Source organism: Glycine soja, chromosome 20 (assembly GCF_004193775.1).
Source record: "Glycine soja cultivar W05 chromosome 20, ASM419377v2, whole genome shotgun sequence".
Taxonomy (NCBI): domain Eukaryota; kingdom Viridiplantae; phylum Streptophyta; class Magnoliopsida; order Fabales; family Fabaceae; genus Glycine; species Glycine soja.
The window spans coordinates 45,625,422-45,647,270 of NC_041021.1; the positions used below are offsets into that span (position 1 = coordinate 45,625,422).

At 32.4% G+C, this 21,849-nt stretch overlaps 2 protein-coding genes and 1 long non-coding RNA gene across 4 annotated transcripts; 2 read left to right on the top strand and 1 right to left on the bottom strand.

The window, feature by feature from the left end:
* Nucleotides 1–3,841: 3,841 nt before the first annotated feature.
* LOC114402624 lies at nucleotides 3,842–4,287 on the top strand. Its single transcript, XR_003664483.1, has 2 exons — nucleotides 3,842–3,931; nucleotides 4,070–4,287. It is a non-coding gene; the product is annotated as an uncharacterized LOC114402624 (long non-coding RNA).
* Nucleotides 4,288–4,870: 583 nt separating this feature from the next.
* Nucleotides 4,871–10,168, top strand: LOC114403863 (probable aspartyl aminopeptidase). The gene is made up of 8 exons (XM_028367065.1): nucleotides 4,871–5,292; nucleotides 5,370–5,642; nucleotides 6,088–6,241; nucleotides 6,980–7,219; nucleotides 7,565–7,697; nucleotides 8,210–8,391; nucleotides 9,226–9,338; nucleotides 9,735–10,168. Exons 1-8 carry the CDS (start codon nucleotides 4,877–4,879, stop codon nucleotides 9,841–9,843), a joined length of 1,620 nt encoding a protein of 539 aa, XP_028222866.1. The 5' UTR covers nucleotides 4,871–4,876; the 3' UTR covers nucleotides 9,844–10,168.
* Nucleotides 10,169–12,056: 1,888 nt separating this feature from the next.
* On the bottom strand, nucleotides 12,057–18,957 carry LOC114402838 (R3H domain-containing protein 2-like). Of its 2 annotated transcripts, none has more exons than XM_028365526.1 (5): nucleotides 18,443–18,957; nucleotides 16,893–17,595; nucleotides 14,303–14,669; nucleotides 13,242–13,646; nucleotides 12,057–12,338 (listed from the first exon to the last, which is right to left on the bottom strand). In XM_028365526.1, exons 1-4 carry the CDS (start codon nucleotides 18,705–18,707, stop codon nucleotides 13,596–13,598), a joined length of 1,386 nt encoding a protein of 461 aa, XP_028221327.1. In that variant the 5' UTR covers nucleotides 18,708–18,957; the 3' UTR covers nucleotides 12,057–12,338; nucleotides 13,242–13,595. The 2 variants fall into 2 exon arrangements, with proteins under 2 accessions (XP_028221327.1, XP_028221326.1); XM_028365525.1 differs by having other exon boundaries at nucleotides 12,057–12,344.
* Nucleotides 18,958–21,849: the final 2,892 nt, after the last annotated feature.

A 21,849-nucleotide genomic window follows, 5' to 3' on the forward strand; every position in this document is an offset into this window, starting at 1 on the left:
AAACACTATTTTTTAGGAATGCTATTTTTTTTTAAATAAAGTGAACATTGAAAATAAATATTCCCAACTTTAAATTTCTAATAGCTATAAAATTTTCCTATTTCAAACACCCCCTAAGAGCACTGGTTAAAAAATATCAAAATAATTTTTTTTGTTACAATTCATATTTGGAGTATATTGAAAATCATATAGATATACATTAATGATATTTTTTAATAAAAAATTGACTTAAATACTTTGTTCGTCTATGTAATTTAGTATTTTTTTTATTTTCATCCTTACAAATTTTGATTTTTGTTTTAGTCCTTATAAAATATATTTGTTTTGTTTTTCATTCTTAAATTATTTTCTTCACTGTTTAAAGGATTTGTTTACTGTTTAAAACACTATCTAAATTATTTTAAGGACGAAAAATTAAATAAACATATTTTGTAAGAACTAAAATGAAAAAAAATATAAAGACAAAAATTAAAAAAATATCAAACTACAAATAAAAAGAAAATATTGAAATTGACTTCTCTGTTGTCTCTTTTAAAGTTGTCCCTTCAAAACGATTTCATTTTAAAAAAAATATTAACACAACTCTTAAAACGACTTATTTTGAAGGAATAGCGTGGAGACAACTTGAAAAGAAACAACAGAGAAAAATCAAGTCCCAAAATATTTAAGCCTAAAATGTTTTTATTTTAAATTTCCTAACCAGTGTGGACACTAGTTTACATTTATCTTAATTTTTTGTCATCATAATATGTTAAAGTATTTAGTCAATCCTATTCTAACTTGGTCATTAATTACAACATATATAATCAAGTCAACGCCAGTTTAAGTTAAATCCATCCCATACTTATTTCACAGAGCGCACTAATAAGTAATAAATATAGTAAACTGTGTTTTAAAAATAAGGATGCACGATAATTAATTGTGTGGCAAAAACATAACAAGAAAGTAGAGGGAAAGAAATTGATATGGTTCTGAGTTTTATATGGTCAATTAATTTGATCGCGTGTAAGTGTTTTTTTTTCTAACTCAAGTTGATTCTCATCTGGTATTGGACCTTATTAAGGTCAGAATATGGACTTCGTTGAACGGTAAAGTTGAACATAACATCTTTTTTTGAATTGTGCTAAATGCATTGGTCTCTTGCATGTATATGATCAAATAATAAAATAAATAATCACTTTCAAACAAAGGGAACACGAAGTAACGTTTGGTCATCCAGCTAAAAGAATACAATGAATTGATTCAGATAACAGCCTAGTCTTATAACATTATATGAGTACTTTGTCAAGCTCAGAAAAGGTGCATGTAATTCTTTAGAACAGGAGGGGGGGTCATTTATTTTTTGCAGAATTAATGTTTAGTTGGAAAAGGTTTATTAAACCCCTCGTACACTCTCGATAAAAATAAATAAATTATAGGTCAGTACAATACAAGAGCTTGATTAAGTTGACTGGATTATCTTTGACCTCTCATTAATCTGATAGTGCGATGATCACATGATAAATAGATAGAGCATTACTATGTGCCATTTTTTACAAAGATATAACAAAAGAGAAATTAAAGAAGGCACAAACATGAGAAAAAGCTGCCATTGGTCATCATTGAATTAATCTAAATCGAAGAATTAAGTTCTAGTTTCACTGTCACAGTTGACGTAGACATAGCAAAGTAAATAGGGTAAATCCTAAAGTCTGCATGCAATGTAACATAAAAATCTTGACAAAGGAAATAAAGTATTAGTTTATATTTTCTTTGATTAATTTCACAGGCAAGATTCAATCCCCTTCGACACCAACTCCAAATGCATATGTTAATTGTTCAGTTTGCTGCATGGTCACAACGACCAAATTATACCTCACTGATAGAGTGGTTGAGAGGTACCACCTTTAAGCATTAACCTTGTACTGAATGTTTAAAATGAAGAAAAAGAAATCCACTCATGAAATGAAAGAGTTGAATTTCTAAACTAATAAAATTGAAAAAAAAAAAAAAACAAATTCTCAAGATCAGTACTATACTTTTCTGCCGGCAGGAAAAAAAAATCTATACTTACCGTGCTTGCATTACTTATTCAATAATTCTATTATTAATTCACATGGATCGTAGAATGAAAATTGTATAAATATAAAAAAATATTCAAATATATTAATTTCTAAATTAGTGTATAAATATTTGTATTACACAAGAATGAAAATTATATAAAAAATATATTTAAACTAAATGAGTAAATGTTTTCTTCGCACTAAAAGAAAACTTTGCATAAAACTATATTAATATTTATATTATACTAATAAATATTTAAATCATTGAAGGGTAAATTTTTACATGAAGCTTTTTTTATTGAGCCTTCTCAACTATAAGCATGCCTAGAACACATTTTTTGACTCCTTGGTTTAATAATAACCATAACAAAATCAATTTAAGAAATTACATAATTGAATTTAGTTTTGCCTTTCAGCTTAAGTCATCTTTTTTCTGGTTTTGATTTATATATCTCTTTCTTTTGGGGTTTTGCATCTTACTCCAGTGGGATTAACGTCTACTTGGACTGTTAGCCTATTATTGCTTATAGGCCTTCCCTTTGGTCCAATAAGTATATGGAGGTAGTACTGGGTTTTGGGATGAAAAAAAAAGAGGGCCTTAAATTATAAGGACATTGCTATTGTCATTATCAGAATTGTTATTGACACAGTCAAGCCTTATCCAATAACCATTTTACCCTTTTAAGTATTCCTACACCCCCAACCCTTCTCCCTCCCTCTCTCACTTCTCCATCATAACATCCCCACCATTTCCTTTCCTCTCTCACACTATTTTCTTTCACTTCATTTTTAATTCTAATCAAATTAAATTATGATACAAATTAATATCATTAATTGATTTAATTACTATTAATAAAGATAATTAATTCAATTAAGTTTATAATTGGTAACTTCTATCCAATTAATTCAATTTAATTAAAAAAGATACCGATTAATATTAAAAATGATAAATTATATGGCAATTAATTTGATTTCTTTTAAAAAAGGTAACTTCAATTTAAAATTAATTAAAAACTTTAGTTAAAAATGCACAATGAAATCATGTTTCTATTATGTAAAAGGGGTGTAAAAAAAATACACAACAAAAACATGATTCTATTGATAAAATATACACCATAATCATGTTTCCATTGTGTATTTTTTTTTAACACTCATTTCATACAATAAAAATATGATTTCATTATGTTGTTTGGGACCGACAAAAATACAATAACAAAATCATGATTTCGTTATATTATTTGGAGTGAAAAAATTATACAATGAAATCGTAATTTTATTACTTATATGGGATGAAAAAAATTATACAACAAAATCATATTTTCATTATAGTTTATTTTTTCATGCCGTGTAGGTAAGGAAACTATGATTTTGTTGTGCTACGTAATGATGCCATGGCCATTTTGATTTGTTTTTGGGCTTTCATATGTTTCATAAGAAGAAAAAAAAGGAATTCTACTCGGTTGCTTCCACTCGGTCCAACTTGAATGGCACAAGCAGGGGTGTAACTTGTAAGTAAATTAAATTCAATCATTCGTGAATTGTTTAAATTTGACTAGTTAAATATTATATTAATTCAAGCTCAGTTATTTCACTAAACAAGTAAGTTTAAATTAGCAGAGTGAAAAAAAGGGAACGACGAAGATGAATTTGAAGCAAAATAATTTTAAAAAATTATGGATGTTTTGCGATATAAATCTGATCAAAGAGAGAAGTATCTGTTTAATTTTTCCCGGAAAAATTAGAAAGGAACACCAACAAAAGAAAATAGGAAAAAAAAAAGAAGCAACAAGAAATTTCTCATTGGGTAGTATGGCACTATGGCTGATGGTATAATGTGGCTGATAATTAAGAAGCCAAGAAGATTCAGCATCAACTGGTTCATCAATTGGGTAATGATTAACAATTCACATTAGCAACTTTAGTTTTCCTTTGAGATGCATCAAATGAATCATTCTAAAGGAGAATACTAAACTCAGACGATCTCTGAGCTGTTTCCAGCATTGACCCTCAGTTTATGTGTCTTTCAGGCTGCAATATACATAGGAGTGTGCATTATGTTGGCTTCTACTATTGGTGGCTTGAGGAATATTATTGCTGATGCATCCAGTTATAGTTTCTACACCTAAACTATATGATGCTATTGCAATATGGCAAATATAATCAATCCAGTAAATCAAGCTGGATTAGATTATCTAATTTAATTAGGTCTTTGTTACTTTGAGCAGCTGTAGGCCTTTTTTCACAATGTTCTTTCTCTCGTTTTTTTTTAATGGTAAAACGATGTCATGTCAGCAATGTGGAGATGTTGAAAAAAGTCGCAGATCTTCCATTTTTACTTGATTGCTTTTCTTCTCAAAATAGCTAAACTGCCATTGAGATTCTCGTGCTAGTGATTTTATGTAACCTTTCAAGCTGACGAATATCTTGTATAATGTAACTCCTGTTCACATTTGCAAAGGGGAAAAGGCAATTTGCTATTATTGTAAAACAAGCTTCTTTTTTTTTTCGTAATCACTAGTACTTGAATTAATTATAATTTAAGAGTAATTAATCACATATAAAATAAAATTAATTATAGTTACATACAAAATTAATCATAATTGTTAGATCAACCATGGTGTATATTTTGAGATGGATGCATATGAGTATTCGAAAAATAAGTGAAGAACTAATTATTGACACAAATAGTGCTACTTTAAATTTCGACTAACTCTTAATGTATTTTGCCAAAGAAGATATTGGTTCCTGTGGGACCATTTGGTACCAAATATCATCTTCTTTTTGTAAAAATAAAAAATAAAAAATAAAAAATAAGCGGAGAACTGGGAGTTAATATGATGTATGTGATGACTGAGATTAAAATGCGATCTGAGAGTGAAGTTGAATTCAAAGAAAAAATGGCGTCGATAACTGGACCACAGATTCTACTGCACTCTGGTTCTCCATGGTTGAAACAGACGATGAAACCCTCGTCATCACCCTTTCTCCTCTTCCCAAAACACACTCCTCGTCGCACCTTCTGCTCCATCAATTCCAATTCCAAGGGTTCGAGTTCCATCGTTCCCGACCTCCTCCATTACCTGAACCACTCCTGGACCCAATTCCACGCCACAGCCGAAGCTAAACGACAATTACTCGCCGCCGGTTTCCACATGCTCGACGAGAACCACGACTGGCACCTCAAGCCCGGCGGACGCTACTTCTTCACCCGCAACATGTCCTGTTTGGTTGCTTTCGCCATCGGAGATAAGTCAGTTCACTTCTTTCTTCGCCTTCTCTCTTCTTTGTTCCGTTACGGTTTTGTTTGACGGCGTCGTTTTTGCCTAGGTACAATGTGGGCGACGGCTTTCACGTGATAGCGGCGCACACCGACAGCCCCTGCCTCAAACTGAAGCCCAAAACGGCGTCCTGCAAGTGTAACTACTCCATGGTGAATGTCCAGACTTATGGAGCTGGCTTGTGGTACACTTGGTTTGATAGGGATTTGAGTGTTGCTGGCAGAGTCATTCTCCGAAGTAGCCATAATTCTTATGTGCATAAGCTTGTCAAAATCAATAGACCCATTTTGCGCATTCCCACACTCGCCATTCATCTTGACCGGTATATATATTATATAGACTTTATGTCATTCATCATTCATCATTCATCACACACACCATATGATTGTTAATTTCATCACGCGCTTTGTAGACTTGTTAGAATAACAAATGTAAGGTCATATGCTTGATATTTCCGGTTTTAAAGTCAACAATGTAGTTGTTGTGGTTTTCTTCAATATTTGTTCTAATTCGGATGCTGGTATATTGTTGTCCAGATTGAAGCAACCTTGTTAAAATTCAAGCAATTCAATTTTTGTTGGCTATTGTGTTGTAATATCAGAACAGTGTTACTACTTACTAGTAACTTAGGAATTTGTCTGGTTTCCATATTTGGCCCCAATATTGTTTCTTCCATTACTTCTTTGTCATATACCGGTGTTCTGCCACAGAAGCATGCAAGCTACCAGCAGATTCTATCTCCCTCTCTTATTTGTTTTATTGTTTAGCACAGTGAACCAGGATGGGTTTAAACCAAATCTAGAGACTCATCTTCATCCTTTACTCTCAATGAAGCCTGAGGACACTTCTTTGGAATCCAACTCCAAGGAGAAGAATAGTGCATTGCCATCCAAAGCTCATCATCATCGGCTGCTTATGCAGGTAGCTGTGTTGTCTATCCTTCATTCAAGTTCAATGTGAAGAATTGTCATAGGTTTGAACATATTGTGACTGTCAGAGGACAGTAAACCATGAATATCCTATGGAAAGATATTGATTTCAATTTCAAACACTTATTCCAAAAACAAAGAAGAAACACACCTGGCAATATTGATTCAATTGATGCTGACCATCATATAAGAAACATTTGTACCTTTCAGATTACCATTCTTCTATAGTTGTAGTAGTACTTTATTAGTCTCAGAAAATTGTATGCAACTTAATTTTTATATATTCTTTTATTCTTCAGTTCATTACAAAGCAATATGCCAATGAATTGGTTGCATTAGATGTTTGGCATGTCAATATGTGGGAAGATGGGGAATGAAGATTTTCAGTCCAAGAAAGGGATGATTACATTGAGGGCAAGCAAGATTTTTTATTGCTTTCATATATTAGTTCTTAAATAAATCATGTGAGAAGGATTTAATTGAATTAATTAGAGTAGCTGATAAATTATGCGAAAATGATACTAACACCATAATTACTAGTGACTTAACATGAATTCACATTGGGTCAAACTAGAATGATGTCTAGGTGTTTTAGCAATTGATAAGGGTAAAATGTAATACTGTTATTCTGAGAATGAAATAGTTTAATATTTTTTCCATCATGATTTTAAATTATAATTACCTATCTTTGCTTACTATTCTTTATAATAGCCCTTGTATTAATTCGCAGGTACTGTCAGATGAGTTAAACTGTGATATTGATGACATAGTGAATATTGAACTGAATGTTTGTGATACTCAACCTAGCTGCCTTGGAGGTGGAAACAATGAATTTATTTTTTCTGGAAGATTAGATAATCTGGCCTCAAGTTATTGTGCATTAAGGGCACTTATTGACTCATGTCAATCTCCTGGTGACTTAGCAAGTGAAAGTGCAATTCGAATGGTTGCTTTATTTGACAATGAGGAGGTATTTCTTTATCTTGCTTAATTTGTGTGCTTAATGTTTTATTTATAGATGTCAGATTTTGTTCCATTTTTGCTTGCCAACAAATAATTATGTGTTTGTAATAATTTCATTTAATAATATTAAATTCAAATTGCTCATGCACCTGTAGAACACCCCCCCCCCCCCCCCCAAAGAAAAAGAAAAAGAAAAAAAAGAACCCAAGATGAGAAAGTTCCTTCATTTGAAAGCTGTAAAGCCATTTAGATAAAATAGGATTTTCCCTGTTACAATGCATATTTGTTCATCACAGTATGATGGCATTTTACTGTTGATTTCTCAATGCTATGTCTAACTGCTGCTATTTAGGTGGGTTCAGGTTCTGTTCAAGGAGCTGGAGCACCCACCATGTTTCAGGCCATGAGACGTATAGTTGGTGACTTAGCAAATAACTATGTTAGTGAAGGCTCTTTTGAGCGCACTATTCGCCAATCATTTCTTGGTATATCATCCCCTTATCACCCTTCTAAAGTAAATTTGAGGCAAATGATACCCAAGGGTTGATACCATCAGCTTGATTATAATATTGTGGATTGTTTGCAAACTTCAGTTGTCCATCATGTGTTATAGATCTACTAGAATACCCAATTACAATTGATTCTGGAAAAGTTTAGGGCTAAAAAATTATGGGAAGTTCAGAATTTGTAAATATAAAATAAGAATGGTGTAGTGTGGGACCCTCTCTTTTGGTTGCTAGATCTATTAGAATGCCAATTTGATTTTTGGATACAAACCAAATTTTTAATTAAATAAAAAAAGAGGGTAAAAGAGGTTATGCATGAATTCCTTGTAGTTTGGACTGGGAACTCGTCTCTGTAGGAGTCTGTGACTCTATGACAGCAACTACTGCTGTATTATGCGTATTTTATGTGATTTAGTAATACTCTTCACTATTTATCAATTGGCTTTCTATCAGGGACCACTAAAGGATCTTTTGGATTCTATTCTTTACAGTGTCTGCTGATATGGCCCATGGAGTTCATCCAAATTTTATGGATAAGCATGAAGAACTCCACCGACCAGAGCTGCAGAAAGGATTGGTTATTAAGCACAATGCAAACCAGCGATATGCTACTAGTGGAATCACATCTTTTCTTTTTAAAGAAGTTGGAAAAATCCATAACCTTCCAACTCAGGTAGTTCTTCTTTATGGTTGCATTTGTTTATACACATGTATGTATATCTATTTATGAAGTATGAAGTGCGAATTATTTGATTGCAAGTTATTTGATTGACATGTCAACAATATAAAATTCTCTTCAATAGCCACATCATATACTATGCTAATCTGTTAGCTTCTCCTTGATTTACATATTTTTCTTGATTTACTTTTCTCAACATCAGTTAAATTTCCTATAAACTATCTTAATTACTGGAGTTACTCTTTGAATTAATTCTTTGAGTTATTATTTGAATTGTTTAATTTATCTTAATTATTTAAGTTACTATATTTAATTTTTTCCCATTCCAACCTAATTCCATAACCAAGAAAATAGAACAAGTATCAAAAGAAACAATCAAAGAGTATTTTTTGGCCTATCTTATCACCACGATGCAAGTCTTGACAATCTTTGCTCATTGTTGATTAGAATTAATTTTCAATATATTTGCTTAAAGGTTCACCTATTACACATATAAGAACCAATCATATATTTTATTATAGATATTTTACTAATTTATTTATATACATTATTCACAGACCATTGGAATTTGGAGGCAACTTACTAATGTTACTATGTTACTAAAGTTAGTATACTTTTCTAGAGGCACCTCTTTCTCTTTATGAAAGGAATTTTTGAATTATATATTTATAGAGAAGACAGATAGTAAAGCTTGCATGAATTATCAAAAATGAAAATTAGTGTATAGATAAGAGTGTTATGTCTTCTTTTCTCTGATTTGTTGATTATTATAGTATATTACATAACTGAGGCATCTGAAAAATTAAATTTTGTCTACTCAAACTGTAGGAATTTGCGGTTAGAAATGACATGGGATGTGGATCAACCATAGGCCCAATACTTGCTTCTGGAGTTGGCATCCGAACAGTTGACTGTGGAATTGCTCAACTTTCAATGCACAGGTATAAAATGATTTTTGCATTAACACTTTGTTTAAAGAGAAATTAAAATAAAGCCTTGATACCAAAAAGGTTAACAAGATAGGGTTTGTTAGTATGTTTAAACTGAAGGGGGTAAAATCAATTTGTGATTAAGGCTTACATTTCTCGTTTAGAATCAGGTGCAAGCTGTTGGTATAAGGCCCCTATTGTCTTTTACTTATCACTACTAAGCGCAGTTATCATCCCGGTCAAATTCTTGCCTTCCTCTTATTGAAATTCTACTTTTGTAATAAATAAAGCAAAAAGTCTTGCTGGAGTGGAAAAGAAGCAAAACGTGTTCTTATTTTCTTGTATTATTCATCTCTGACCCACTACAAGAATATAAAATGGTTGAGTCTGCTTTTACTTGGATTGCAGTATAAGGGAAATATGTGGGAAGGAAGATATAGACATTGCTTACAAGCATTTCAAAGCTTTCTATCAAAACTTTTCAAGCGTAGACAAGATGCTGACTGTGGATACCTGAGGAAGTGTTGATGGTAAAATCAGCACAATGTTTTTACGATGGCTTTGGATTCTCTGTTTCAATCTGAGAACAAAAGTTGATTTTTCTCCTTGAACAGTGAACACAAGCAGATGAACTTTCTTCCCTAGCTTTTAGATGGATTATGCCAGGAAGTTGTTTTGCAAATATATCCGCCTTCCGATTCTTTCTATTTGCCCGAAGGGTACTTGTAAATACATTAAATTAAAACATGGATTTTCTTGTCAGAGGTTCTTAGATTGTTGGAGTACATGGTAAGAGTAGCACACCATGAAATCTGAATGCCTATTCTCATGTTTAACGTTAATTATCGGCACGTGCCACGATGCCAGGATGGATTAGAACTTGAAATAGATAATCAAGTATTGGGTGGTGGAATTATGGTGTGCTCATATATATTCGTATGCTTAGACTAAAATGGATAACAAATTATGACAAAGTCAACATTATGAAAAATAACTGAAACAAATGTCCTCTAATAAAACTGAAGCAAATGTAATATAAAATAATCTCCTTTTAATAGTCATTTTTACGTCACACTTAATTTTCAAATTTAAAATATTGTTAAACATATTTCATGTAACATGGCATTAAATTATTGACTACATCACAACTAAATCACTGCCGTGTCCTATGGATCATCACTCGGGAATATTCATCCTTTGTGTTTGAACGAGAAAAAAATGAGAACAAAAAAAAAATTAATTTGTTAATTGTTATGAATAATTTTTTTTTATTGTCCATATCTTTTATAATCGTTTTCTTATTTATATTTATTTTTTGTAACTTCTTCAATTATTTTGTATTCTTTATACATATAAATAGGTTACTTCTATTGAAAAAAATATACACAATTATCATTCATTTAATACCATATTAGCATAATTGTTTTTTCACATGTTATTAACAATTGGTATTGAAACCAGCAAGAAAAAATCATGAAAAGAAATCAATTGAAAAAAAAATTCTTTTAAATTCAAATTTTAAGGTTAGATTTTTTTTCTCTCTCATTAATTCCATTATTCATACTGAGTTTGGTAGAATATTTTATGTTCTATTTATATAATTGTGAATTTGATCATTTAAGAGTCTTTAAAACTATCATAGAAAAAAATTTTAAAAAATATTTTTCTCACCCAAAGTAAAAATAAAAGAACAACTTTTTCACTCAAAGTGGAAAAATAATATCAGTAGTGATTGAAACTTATAAATTTTATTATAATTTGATTTTGCACAAGAAAAAACCATTCTTTTGAGTTCATATTTCAAGATAAGATTCTTTTCATCTCCCTGATTATATTATTTATAATTATGATGTATATAGTTATATTATTCACATAAATATAAAATTTATTTAAACATAATATGCCTTAAAGATACTTTTAAATAAAAAAATCTAAAAATATTTTGTAAAAGGTCTTGAACACCTTATCAAATAAAGAAATTTGAAAACAAAATTCTTCCACTAGAAATGAGAAAACAAAAAAAAATAAAAAAGAAAATTTTTCAGCTTGAAGAATGAGAATAGAAAAAAGATTGATTTTTTTCATCAAAAGTGAAAAAAATAGTGCAACAGATGAAAAAGAAAGATTTTTCATTCTTGAACAACGAGAATATAAAAGATTGATTTTACCGCCTTCGATCCAATATATACTATGCTTTGACATGACATCTTGTAAAATGAAACATTAAAATAAACCAACTAAAGATACTTGCGAAAATTTAGTCTATTAATCCTTCCAAATTCTGCATCGATCCCAATTCCAGCAGGCAATGCTGCCATGTACTCAAGGCTTGGAGGAGAGTTCTATGACTCCTGCTTACACTAACTCTGCAGGTTGTTGCAAATTTGCCGGCACCCCAAGGCGTTGAGCCAACCACATGCATTGCATTCCAAACTTCTGTTGTCCTTCGCCGTATACAAGCAACCGTCACTTCCTTTGTTATTTTAATTTACTTTTTTGGTTTGGGGGCTATAGTTTATTTGGGTATTGTTTCTAATCTAGTTTAACTTTTCTTATTGTTTCTAATCTAAGTTTAACCAGCATAAGCATCGCCTAGTTCATCCTTCACCACCCCTTTTTCTGCCTCTTCCCCTCTCTTACTCCTACCAATACCGGCCAACAGTTGTCTCATTTTATGCATTGCATAATGTTAACAAAAAGACGAGGATGTAAAATGAAGCAAATAACCGATTACTCTAAAAAAATTGATAATATATATGTAGAGAATAAGGAAATGCAGAAAAAGAAGTGTTAGAACGGAGTGAAATATACAAACTCAAATCTATAGTTAGTCATGTATTATACATGAGGTCAAGGATAATTCACCAGACCATATTGTAAAGTATAGCGATAGCGACTAGTGAATAGAGCTTGGAAAATTCAGTTAAATCTCCAGATCAAAAGTTGCTGCAACCTCATGGCAAATGAAGGACTGAGCTCTTTAACTGAAACACCTTAAGTTTGTTGAGGGAGCTGTCGCTAGCCAAAACAAGAAAAACACAATATCAACGAACACATTCCTTTTTTTTTTTTGGACAGCAAAACGAACACATTCCTTAAAAGGTCGTTTTAACAAATGCTCTATTTGCATTACATACTCATCTTGAAAAGCGTTACTGTAAAATTTGTTTTACACTATGGTTCACATGAAAAAGGGTAAGGCCTATGATTCCATTTTATTCATTTTCCCAGTTTTATAAAATGAAATTGATGAACAGGTTAAGCAAAGCATATTGTTGAAATTGTATGATTTTAGGCCTGTTTATAAAACCTAAAGCACTAACCTTTATTTATACTAATCATAATTCTAACTAATTAGAGAAATAAATGCATGGCAGAGGCTCAGATGGAAAAGGAGGCAGACAGAATGCAGAGTACAAGCAAAAGAGGGTCACACTAGCATGAAGGAATACAGCTAAACAAGAGAAAATGCCTTAAGATGCTAAAAGGTTGACACAACATGAGAAGATTAGTTTGACAGAAGAACCATGAAATTAAAGTAGAACTCCAAATTTTAGGGAGCTTAGCAACGGTGCAGTGACAAGATAGGTCACAAAAGATGGTACCACTCTAAAACCATGAAAATAGAGTTTTAGGAATAAGAGGGAGTAAGAGAGATGAAAGAGAATGAAACACTAATTGATATTTGACTGAGATGTATTACAATGTATTGGTGTGTTCATAAAACCTAAAGCACAAAACCCTATTTTAATATGAAACATAACCTTAGCTAATTACTTGGGAAAACAAAACATGATAAGATAGGAAATATGAGAAACAATGCTAAAAGATAATAAGGAAATAAGGAAACAAAGGATAATCAAAGACTATAAAATATGATAAAATATTTTTCATATATACTATACTAACACATACCTTCATCCAAGTCAAGCACAAACTTCTTTAGCTCCATTTCCTCTGAAGAGGTCCTCAATTTACTCTTCATGATCAACAGTATATGTGCTCTAAAAGCTCCTCAAAAAATTCAAATGTCTACTAGGGACACAGTCACGGACTGGTGGAAGATGCAGGAAGCATCCTTGCAAAGCCGAGATTGGAGGGATAGATCAATGCTGGTGGGCTGATATTTCAAATATAAGCCAATCCATTCCAGCCAAACTCGGCCTATATGCCTGCACTCCAATCAGCTAAAAGAAATTTGGAGCTGCAGCAGCCCATGATCTTATCTTATACCACTGGCTGATTGGGTGCAGGCATGGCCCATGCCCCTCACCGGGGCCGGGCCAATCCAAAACTTGCATCTGGTGGGGGCTGATGAGACTGCAGTATGATTTGCATGAAAGAGTGCAATTAGATTCAAACTTCAAAGGCAAAGTGAAAAACTAAAGAATAATAAGATTGGTCTTTTACGTCAAATGCAAGTGTACTAAGAAATTTTCTTTCTATTTTAAATATTCAATTATTATTATTATTATATAACCATTGAAGCTTATACTTTTATATCTATAAAGTTTCAGATGATAAGTTCAACTTCTTAAGGTTATTCATAAAAATATTGTATTATTTTGAATAGAGTATTTTATTTCTCTATAACTGATCAAATGTTTCTATTACAATTTTATAGATCGTTAAAAGTTTTACAAGTATGCCCATAAATGTATATCAATCAAATTGGCCAACTATGAAAGTAACTTGCCTCACGGTTTTAGAGATACCTATTTATTCTATTAGACAGCCGATCTACATCTCTATATAAACTGCTATCAAATTCCTTTTATGCCTTTGAACTTCATGGAAGTTTATGCAACAAAAGCTTTACATATCTCTTTAGAATTGCTTGCTTTCAATTCATATAAGTAGTAATAACTTACCGTAAGCAAGACATTAAGCCACTGACATGGAAGCTATGAACCTTGTTAAAGCATAGTATAAGACTAGAACAATCACAAAATGGAGATCTTGGTAGCTGTTAATACCTGTGCAAAGGGTTGGTGAACATGTTCATGATGTATAAACGGCATTCCAGGGCGCTGACAGGGATACTGAGATGAATGCAGATACATGGCTGATGAGGAGTGTGCACCAACTTGATTAGGATTAAATGGTGGCATCATGGTCTCGGGATGTCCATATCCAATTCCAGCAGGTGTTGATTGTGCAGCCCAGGGCCCAGGTATATGCTGTGGAAGAGGTCGTGGTTGGTGTTCAGCAGAAAGGTGGGGTCTGTGAGCAGATCCAAGCTGTGGAAACTCAGTGTTGTAATTTAATACTGCTGTATACATTGGCTGTATTGCATACGATCCTCCATTGAACCCAAAACCAGGATCAAATCTTTGCATATACCTGCTATGCAAGTTATAAGTAAATTATTAGGTTAATCCATACATCAAATATAACAGTTTTTATATTATATAACCATAACTCAATATAGTCAAATACAACACATAACTATAATATATGTACATGACAAACAAGAACATAAAATCGCAATTAATTGTAATCCACAATCCCAACATCAAATCAGCTATAGATGTCCTAAAACCAAATAAATCTCTAGATGCTTGAACATCCGTTACGCAGCATTTAAATCCATACTTTATGCAAGAAATTTGGACACATTGGCTTTTTGGTTTAATCTCCTAAAAAACTTGTTAATATATTGTCAATTGGCTGGTAGCCGCTTAAACATATTTTGGGGCATTTCAAGCATAGTACTTGGAATAAGGATTACTCCTCGTTCAAAGTATATCCCAATCACTTTCACTGGAAAAGAACTATGATACCAAACAAGTGATCCACAAATAAAAGTTATTGGGAAAACCCAAGTCCCACATCAACTAATGATAAGGCCAAAATAGTGTATATAAGAGGGGGACAAACCTCACCTCAAAAATCAGTTTTGTAGGATTGAGTTAGACCCAAACTCACATTCTAAAACGATATCAGACCCAGTCCTAGATCTGTTATTGGGCCACCCGCTATATTATTCACGTACCAAGCCCAATAGTGTTAGGCATGAGGGGGTGTATTGAGAAAAACCCAAGTCACACATCAACTAGTGATAAGGCTAAAATAGTGTATATAAATAAAGGATAACCCTCACCTCAAAAGTTGATTTTGTGGGATTGAGTTAGGCCAAAATCAACATTCCAAGACAAATTATAAGCCTATAGTATATTAGAAATCACGCAGAGTATGGGTTGACAGCAACCATAAATATTACAGACAATCATGTGATAAATGGAGCAAGACCCAATAGGAATATGCTGAAAGAAAAATTCAAATACAAATGTGATACTTTTAAATTTCAAACAAAAAATAACAAAGACATTGATAAATTCCATGACTTCAGCCAACCTGCAGAAAAGTTATAATTATTTACGATTTATAATAGACACAAACATTGGAATTAGGGATGGCAAAAAGGATTCAACCAATTGGTTTGGCCCATTTAAGCCACTAAACGAGGCAGGTTGGGTTGAATAACTCAACCCACTGACCCATTATTGATTCATTTTCAGTATTGACTACGGCCGTTGGCATTTGCTTTGTGGTTTATTGGTTAATCAAGAGTTATTTGTGGTTATGGACTTATTGGTGTTAATGAACTAAAAGTATTAATGGTTCTAGTTTTGGCCTTTAAGGTCATTGGTGGATGTATTTGATGCTTCAATTATTAGGATGTTTTGATGGAATAATTAATGATATCGTTATGTTCGGATGGTTTATATTTTTTCTGTTTTCTTATTAATGTTTCTCTAAAACTTTGGTCTTTAACCAAGTTGAATGGCGTCATGTGGTCCATAGAGCCTACACCTAGTGGGATAAAGCTTTGTTATTGTTGGGGGTCAACCCATAGGTCACCCATATATAACCCTTTTTTTTTAAAAACTATGGTGAGTCAATCCAATCCAAACCCGCAGCCCATGAAGAGTAGTGTTAAGATTGGATTTTTAACCCAATATCAAAATGGGTTCAACCCAACCCAACCGTTTTTTATGGGTTGGGACCGATTGAGTTGGTTTGCTTCGCCACCCCCACCCGGAATATAATCACTTGCCACTACTATCTCACAATAATGCAGAAATATTTTGCATTGCTTCTATAATATTTTTAGTATTAAATAACAACATAACAGTCATTCAAATCATTCTAGGTTTGAAGAGCACTTGCAAACAGACAGGAAAATCTGAATATTTTTTTAACCTAAGCCAATTTTCAATTATTCATTCAAACAAGAGAGGATACATAAAATTAAATCTTCAATATGACAGAAGTGCTAGCAAATATCCGGTAAATGCGCACAGGACAGGATATGCTTAATGTATGCTAAATGTATGTCCAAATGCCTTGGTTAGATATTCTGTCTACACTCCATAACTACAAGATAAATGAAAATGTGATCTGAATATGAATAAACATGCAAAAATTTATAATCATGTACAGGTCACAAATCATTCATGCCAGCAAACTAAAACCATTTATTTTGACAAAGAGGAACAAGACAACAAGGTCACAAAACTTAACAGACAAATGCATGACTAACTAGGTAAAAGGCACACATACCTATCATAGTTCCTGTCATAATCAGGATCTTTGCGGTCAACCTCACGGTCCCGAAATATAGCCACCCTATTGTTTTGCCTGTACCTACCAACTGGCTCCTTCTCTGTTCTACTTCTAGCCCTATTGGTATTAGTAGAAGACTCAACCAGGCCCCTACCAGAAGTGACATCAGATACAGAAGCTGATTTATCTTCCACCCGAGGAACCACCAAGGAACCATGCAATGAGTTATCCTGCTGCCTTGACTCGCATTCTGGCTTCCCACCTACAGTACCACCATTATTACTTGAACTAAAAATCCTAGCTCGGGCCCTATTATATTCCTCTTTTCTCTCTTCCACACTTTTAGAGTTATTGTTCTTCACAGAGTTTGAATTTGCATTGCTGAGCATCTGTGTCCACTTTTGCGGCCTCTGTTTGATTGCAACCTTCATGACAGCACTGTTTTCTGGTGATAATTTTACTGGGATGTCTGCAAGGCGGATAACTGGAAGCTTACATTCAAAGGTTTTGCGAACAATAATTCTTGACCCAGAACCATCTGGTAAACTATTATCCAGTAAAACCATTGACTGCAATGAGTAATGCTGAGCCACCCGGTGTGCAGCCAGCCTTAAATAGGATGTTGGAAGCTGCTTAAATTCAAGCTGCTGTTGAGTAGGATCACGAATAAAATTCTCAACATCTTGCTCCATCCTCAAGACTGAATTTATCAAATTAGGAGCCTTAATCAGTTGGGCAAGATATAACAATCTAAGAACATAAAGCTTATTAGATCTAAACAAATAACATACAAATAATGCATGCATAAGTGCATAATAAATCCATTATAAAAGTAGCAACTCGCAAGAAACAGCATCACATAATAACTGTAGAACATTTAAGCGTCAAATTTTAAATAAGCTTTGTTTTTTGCATCCTCTATTTTGATTTTGGGAAGGGGTTATTAATCTCCCCCCAAAAAAATATCTACACAATAGTAACTCTAAATCTGGAAGGAACAGGGAAAGGCCTATGCAACAAATCCAGACATACAAAACACACGCTTCAAACTCAAAATCACTGTCAGGAGGCAGCTTGGTTGAGCTTTCATATGGGATTTGGATCCTCTGAAATGAGGCATTCACTGTAGAGGTGAGAATTAAGGAATTATATCTGCTGATGAGAAGGGGGACAGAGAGAGCAAGATGAATTTCAATTTAAATAAGAATCTATCACTTTAGAGACGCAAATCCTTTCATATGATAGCTAAACTTGAAAGTAGAGAGAGTATGCTATAATTGTTTCTCAAATCAGACCACACAAATGTAAAATTCCACAAGCAGTGTACTTAATTGCAACCCGATAACTTTATCAGTAATCATAACCTAAATCAACTCCTTAATGACAATTTAGGGCACTAATCGAGTCTACACACACACAACACCCCCAAAAAAAGTAATCCAAGACCTTCGGAGTCTATTGCAATTCACCAGGGCTTAACAAAGTAGCAATTTCTCTCAGAAAAGCTTATAAATAAATGTCTTCCACCGATTCGAAGGTAAACCTACTTGAAAGCCGTTCGCGAGGGTTCTGAATAGCTTCGCGAAGGAACTGATCAACCTGATTGATGACGTCATCGGAAACCTCGTCGCCACTGGACGAAGGAGGCGGAATAGGAGGCGGCATAGCATCGTCATCATCGGCGACACGTTGGTGAGGTTGCTTAGAATCGTTGTTGGAAGAGAGCATGAGGTTCAAGCGGTTCATGGACTCGTCCAAATCAGCGACCTCCCATGACTCGGGGGCTCCGAAATCCTCTGCAGAGCCCTCCATGGAGAAACTGCAAAGAGAAGAAAGCGATTTGTGGAGGGTTAGGGAATCGAACCTGATTCTGATACGGAGGAGTGTGGCGTGGGAGGTTTCATGAGAAGATTCGGTTTTAGGGTTAGGGTTAGGGAATGGGGATTTGGAATTGGGGGCAGAGTGAATGAGAATGCGAGATATAGGATTTGGTTTGGTTTGACGACGACGATGGATGAATGGATGGATGCAGCTTCCTTCCTTACACTCTCTCCCACGTGTCCACCGCCTCTAATACTACGCTATATTTTTTCCATTTTGTATATAAATAATATAAGAGATTAACCTCATATAAAAATATATAAGCAATATCATTTAAGTTTCACTACGTTCAGGAAAAGTATCACTTACTCAATCCAGTCCAAGATTGATTTGTTCAAATTCTAGTTTTTAAATTATACTCCGTATATTTTCTAGAATAAGTTTTATGTTTTAAGTCGTTCCAATTCAGTTTAGTGTCCTATGTTCTTAAAAAATATATATTTTTCTTAAATATTAATAATAAACTTTTATTTAAGGAATAATATTATATATAATATGATACTCCCTTCGTTCTTTTTAAATCGTCAGATTTTTTGAATTTTTTTTTCGTCATTTGATTTGTAACTTTTAAAATTACATTAATTATTCTTTTATCAATTATATCCTTACTTTTTTCTAATCTTTAATTAATTTAAACATATTTAAAATGAAAATGAAAATGATTTAATTATCAATTTAGTTCTCTGAGTTTTAAAAAAATGCACAAATTTTATTCATTTCATCTAATCAAACTGATGTTATTGGAATTGCCAATCAGATTGGATTTGGATTTAAATAAATGGCCCAATCAAAAGTTCAAACCAAATAAGAATGATAATTGATATATTTGCTAATCCAAGATCATAAATTTAATCAATCATCTCTTTTATTTTTTTCCCACTATTTAATGTGATATTTGCTCTATTTTTAGTTAAATTATGAATGTTTAAAAATTAGAATAACTCGGAGTGAAATTTAAAATTATTGACTTTGTTTAATTTCCTTTATAGGAAATTGATGCACCTTAGAGAGGAGTGTGGAAGGAGTTTTGTTGGTTTGCAAGTTTTCACTGAGCAAAATGTAAGCCTCGCTTAATAGTGAGTTTGATGATTGAAGCCACTTGACATGTAGTTCTTGCTCAGTAAGTCATAACTTTCTTTGGACAGAAAGTTCCTAGAGTCTCCTTCGCCAAAATATGAGTTTCATTTAGTGAGGCTTCAACTCTCATTTAAGTGAAAGGTACAAAATACAAAGCATAGATTTTGGAGAGAGAAAAACTTTTCAATTATTTTGTAACTCCACTCCATTTTTTGTACTTCTCTTGCTAAATGAGAAGCTAAACTTACCCTAATTAAGAGAATTGATGTACTAGCTAGAGGTACTCTCTCTAAATATTTTGATCATTTATTCGGTGTATATATAGTTTTATGTCAACACTTGTCTTCTACACTTAATGATTTTTTTGGATTAATTGGTTAACCTTAAACTTGTTTAGTTAATTTGAATATGTTGTTGGAAATTAGTGTTTGAACTTTGAAGTGAAGAAAACGTCTAACAAATGTTATATCTAAAAATTGAATAACTTTTGTTAGCCATTTTTAACGTAATATTTTTTAAACAAGTTATTTGATAAAACTCATTAAGATATTAGTACAAAAATTATATAATTTAGTCACTTTCACTTAAAAATTCAACATTACTTACTAGGTTGATGATGATATGATAATTTTTTTAACAAATATTAATTTCATAAATAGCACAATACATAACTCAACTTTCATGATACAATAAGAGTCATGTATCTAAAAGTAGGTTACAATTCATATTGAGTTACTTGGTCTTACGAGTTTTGTATATATAGAATTTTCTAGATCCATAGATCTAGATACATGATATAAGTGTCATTAATGGTAACGTAGATCTTGGAGATAGAAATAAAGATACTATCATTTCTTATCTTTAAGGTGAGAAAATAAACTTTTCCTATTTCCTTACTTATGATGGTTGATTCTAAAGTTGGCTAGCTGGATTGCCTACTCGTGGAATGTTGCATGGACAATGAGTCGAGTTCAAATAGGACAATATTTTCTTTTTTGTAAGTGTTATATAAGATAGCACAATGCATAACTCAAGTCTCAAGATACGCTTATTATCATACATGTTATCACCTTAGTAAAACTCTTATTAACTTAAACATCACAGTATTAATGCAAATATTACTCCCTGAAATCTAAAAAAAAAAAAAACTAATCCCCCTCACATGTTAATCATCTCTCATTAGCACCACCCTGGAGAAAATAACCATCATAGAAGAAAGAGTTTGATTTTCAAGTCAGATTTTGATTAAGATCAACAAAAATTTATTCTAATTTATTAACTCATCCTAACTTATGTCAAGAGACAAATAGTCGTCATAGTTACTCACTATTGATTGCTATCAATTTTTGTATATAATGCTTTATTGATAAACTATTATCAAATAAACCCTTGGTAATCGGTACAAGTAATGAAATTACTCATCATTACAAAAATTTATTTCTTAGAGGAATATCTCCCTCTCAAGTCTTTCAACAGAAGTAGCTAGTTTAGGGTAGTCTTCTTGTCTTGTTGTTTCTCCACAGAATAAAAAACAAAAGTCCTTTAACAAAAATATAATATAAGCATGGTTACACAACAAACAAGTCTCTGAAGTAAATTATAATTTTAAAAAATAACCGTGGAGTAAATACGGATTTAATTCGATGGACAATGGTTACCTAATATAATTTTTCTTTTAATAATTGTATTTATGACTACTTAATGATATGTTTGGAATGGATAAATAAAAATTAGAGAGAACAAAATGTTTGAAATTAAATTGAATTTAAAAAACAGGAAGAAATAAAATTAAAGTTTGACGATTATAAAAGTTAACTCAATAAAAAAAATTAATGTATTAATGATAAAATTTAGAGATAAAAATTGTATTTTCATTGTTATATTGGAGTCACAAAAAATTTAATGGTGAATTTTTAAAAATTACATGTAAATTCTTTCGTTACTAATTTTATTTTTTCTTATAGCGACTTGCCCTTCACTTTTCACTCAATTCTTA